The sequence below is a fragment of the Monoraphidium neglectum genome (genome assembly GCF_000611645.1).
Source record: "Monoraphidium neglectum strain SAG 48.87 unplaced genomic scaffold scaffold05618, whole genome shotgun sequence".
Lineage (NCBI taxonomy): Eukaryota > Viridiplantae > Chlorophyta > Chlorophyceae > Sphaeropleales > Selenastraceae > Monoraphidium > Monoraphidium neglectum.
Genome location: NW_014008012.1, coordinates 1 through 3018, shown reverse-complemented (window position 1 = coordinate 3018; position 3018 = coordinate 1). Strand labels below are relative to the sequence as shown.

General features: G+C 64.1%; 2 protein-coding genes across 2 annotated transcripts; both read left to right on the top strand.

Moving 5' to 3' along the window:
* Window positions 1-572: 572 nt before the first annotated feature.
* On the top strand, window positions 573-1546 carry MNEG_15738 (succinate-semialdehyde dehydrogenase (NADP+); the record flags this gene model as incomplete). Its single annotated transcript, XM_014035792.1, has 3 exons — window positions 573-575; window positions 852-937; window positions 1468-1546. 3 exons carry the CDS (start codon window positions 573-575, stop codon window positions 1544-1546), a joined length of 168 nt encoding a protein of 55 aa, XP_013891246.1.
* A 425-nt stretch (window positions 1547-1971) lies between these two features.
* MNEG_15737 (hypothetical protein) lies at window positions 1972-2973 on the top strand (the record flags this gene model as incomplete). The annotated part of the gene is made up of 3 exons (XM_014035791.1): window positions 1972-2222; window positions 2546-2860; window positions 2958-2973. 3 exons carry the CDS (start codon window positions 1972-1974, stop codon window positions 2971-2973), a joined length of 582 nt encoding a protein of 193 aa, XP_013891245.1.
* Window positions 2974-3018: the final 45 nt, after the last annotated feature.

Here is a 3018-nt window from a genome sequence, read left to right as displayed (position 1 = left end):
GAGGGCAGGATCTTGTACACACACGCGCATGCACACATGCTTGCGAGAGAGGGAGAGAAAATAGAGAGACTGTGTGTGTGTGTGTGCGTGTGTGTGCGTGCGTGTGTGTGCGTGCGTGTGTGCACGCTTGTGTGCGCTCGTGTGCGTGTGCACATACGTGTTGACGGGTGCACGGCACTGTTTTGAGATTGTAGTTGCGCTTTCAAGCGTCACAACGTCGTCACTGTGATGTGGCGTGGCTGGGCACTCATTCGGACCGGCCTGCCAGGGGGAGGGAGGGGCTGCCAAGCCATGTGGGTCGGCCACCCTCTCCCCTGGCGGGGTGCCCTTATTCCCAGCTGTGCACTTTGGGCTGACCAAAGCTTTGGCTTTTCTGAGCCAGCATCACAGCGTAGCGGGTGCTGGGCACAGAGCAGTGCAGCCACTCCCCCAATTCTTGCCTGCTTCCCCCCATCTGACAGCCCAATCCCCCAACGCCACCATTCCCTACCCCACCATCAGGCCTCGCTGCCTACTTCTACACCCGGGACCTGCGGCGGGCCTGGACCCTGGCAGAGAGGCTGGAGTACGGGATGGTGCGGCGCCCCGCCCTTAACTGCCGAGTTGGTTGTTTCCTCATAGGGTGTCTCGCAGCGCGCCGGCATTGCGTTGCCAGCGGTCAGGATCCCTGCCGGATGCAAACGCTTGCACCTGTTTTGCTTAAGCCGCCTGTCTGTTGCCCTCGGTGTCTTTCCTGAGCCTCGCGCTGAGTCTCGCTCCTCACTGGCTTCGCCACGCACGAGCAGCAGCCCGCCACTGCCTGCCCTTGCTTGACGCCTTGTCGCAACCGTCTCACCCCCTTTCCCCCCCAGATCGGCGTGAACGAGGCGAGCATTACGGCTGAGGTGGCGCCGTTTGGCGGCATCAAGCAGAGTGGCCTGGGCCGGGAGCAGGGCACGTGAGCGGTGGAAGGGGGGGGGCATGCACATGGGCGGCTCCGGGGTTGGATGACTGGGTGCGGAAACGCATGAAACTTGACAAGCACGTGGGCTGGGTGCACACCTGCTGCGGCAGCGGTTGATCTTGGGGGCGATGGCGGCGGGCGCAATAGAGTCGCTCTGGGGCCGGGCTGGACCGTCAGCTGCGGACCCATGTTCATAGCAGGGCACCGCATCGTTTTGACGGCACAGGCCGCACGCAGCCACGTTGCCTCACATACACCAGTCTATCTTGGGTGACGGGGGCCGCGTCAGACGCGCTGGTGCAGGCAAACCTGGGGTGTCGCGTGGCAGATACCCCATGTTTCTCTGCCCCCACCAGTCCTTCCTCCGCCTTCCAACAAAAACCCACCCCTCCCCTCTCACCCCTTTCACCCAACCTCGTGCGGACCCTCACCCGCAACCCTCATCCCCAGCCCTCAACCACCTGCCCGCCCCACCCCACCTCACCCCTCTACAACCCACCCTGCGCCACGCCCCGACCCCGCAGCATCGGCATGGAGGAGTTCCTGGAGGTCAAGTACGTCTGCATGGGGCTGGGCTATGCATCAGAGTCAGAAGACGAGTGAACAGCCACCCATGGCCACCCTGAGGGGCCGCCCGCTGCCGGCGGCCACGCCTTGGCCTGCTGACTGGTTCGTGTTCGACTCTCTATTTCCTTCTCTTTGCTCTGTTGGTGCACCTGCACAAAACCAAACTTGTGAATTGTAGCGCCCATGTTGCAAGTTCGTCGGTTTCAAGTATTGCTGGTTGGATCAGGAAGAGGGGCGTCACTTAGTCACTCCAGCGCACTCCGGAGGGACGCACGAGGGTGCCCTGTGCAGCTCGCCTGACGTGCATGTCGATCGGATTTTGTCCAGCAATTCACCATTTCTCCTGTAATACCACGGCTTCCCCACGCCTCGCTCCCGCGGGATTGTCATATTGGCATTGGACTCCACCTCCCTCCCATTCTCGGTGCATCGCCTTGTATACAGCTCTCAGAGCGTTTGCGATGCCTCTCTGCATCGGTCAGCGCTGCGTGCAGGCCGCGGCCTCCACCAGCAGCAGAGTGGGTGCGCCGGTGCCCACGCTGAGAAGCAACCGGGCAGCCCGCAGCGTGCGAGTCGGCCTGACTGGGGGAGCTGCGGGAGAGAAGGCCCTATTTGGCGAGGACTTTGGCGCGCGCGACCCCTACGCCGCGGAGATTGAGAGCAACTTCGGCGAGAAGGTCCTAGGCAACTACAACACCGATCACATCATCAAGTGAGCGCAATTAGTACCACATAAGCCAGGCAGGGGGTACCCTGGCTGCAGCGCAAGGAGCCGCCTAAGAGTCCAGCACCGCAGCAACGCGTTACTGCACTTGCGCATCGCCGCCGCCTGCTCGCCCCAACCCCATTGACCCTCGGCTGGCCAGCAACGGCAACCTCGAATCATTGAGGCTTGTGTGCTGCCCTGCGGTCCTGCCCAAATATGACGCGCTGCGTGCATGAAGGCATGCGCAGTGCTGAAGTCATGCCCCACGCTCTGCCCTGCAACCGACTCTGCCCTGCTCTCCTTGCACCCACACCTGGCGCACTCAAAAGGCCCCCAGAGGCCATCGGCAAGGTCCTGGGCCTCGCTGCCCGCAGCCTCCCGGCGGCTTCCGAGCTCGTGGTCCTGGACGCCTCGACCCGCGAGCGGCTGCGGCAGCAGGTACCCGGCTGGCGCGTCGTCGCGGCCGGCGCGGACGCCGCCGCCGCCATCCAGCAGGACTGGACGGTCAAGGACGCTGACTCAGCGCAGCGGCTGGTCGACAGCATCGGGGAGATCTCGCGGTCGCTGGGCCACGCGCCCGCGTCGCTCGAGGCCGTCGGCGGCACCACCGTCGTCGCGCGGCTGGCCACAGAGGCGCTGGGTGAGTTGCCTCGCAGTCAGGGGTTCGGAGATAGGAAAAGCAGCGGCCTGCCAGCGCCCACACCCCGCCGCCAGCAGGTGTTACCATGCGTGTGCGCCCAGGCATGTGCGTGTGTAGCCTGCAACGGATTGCCGCGAGGGCAGCGGCGGCACTGCCGACCAC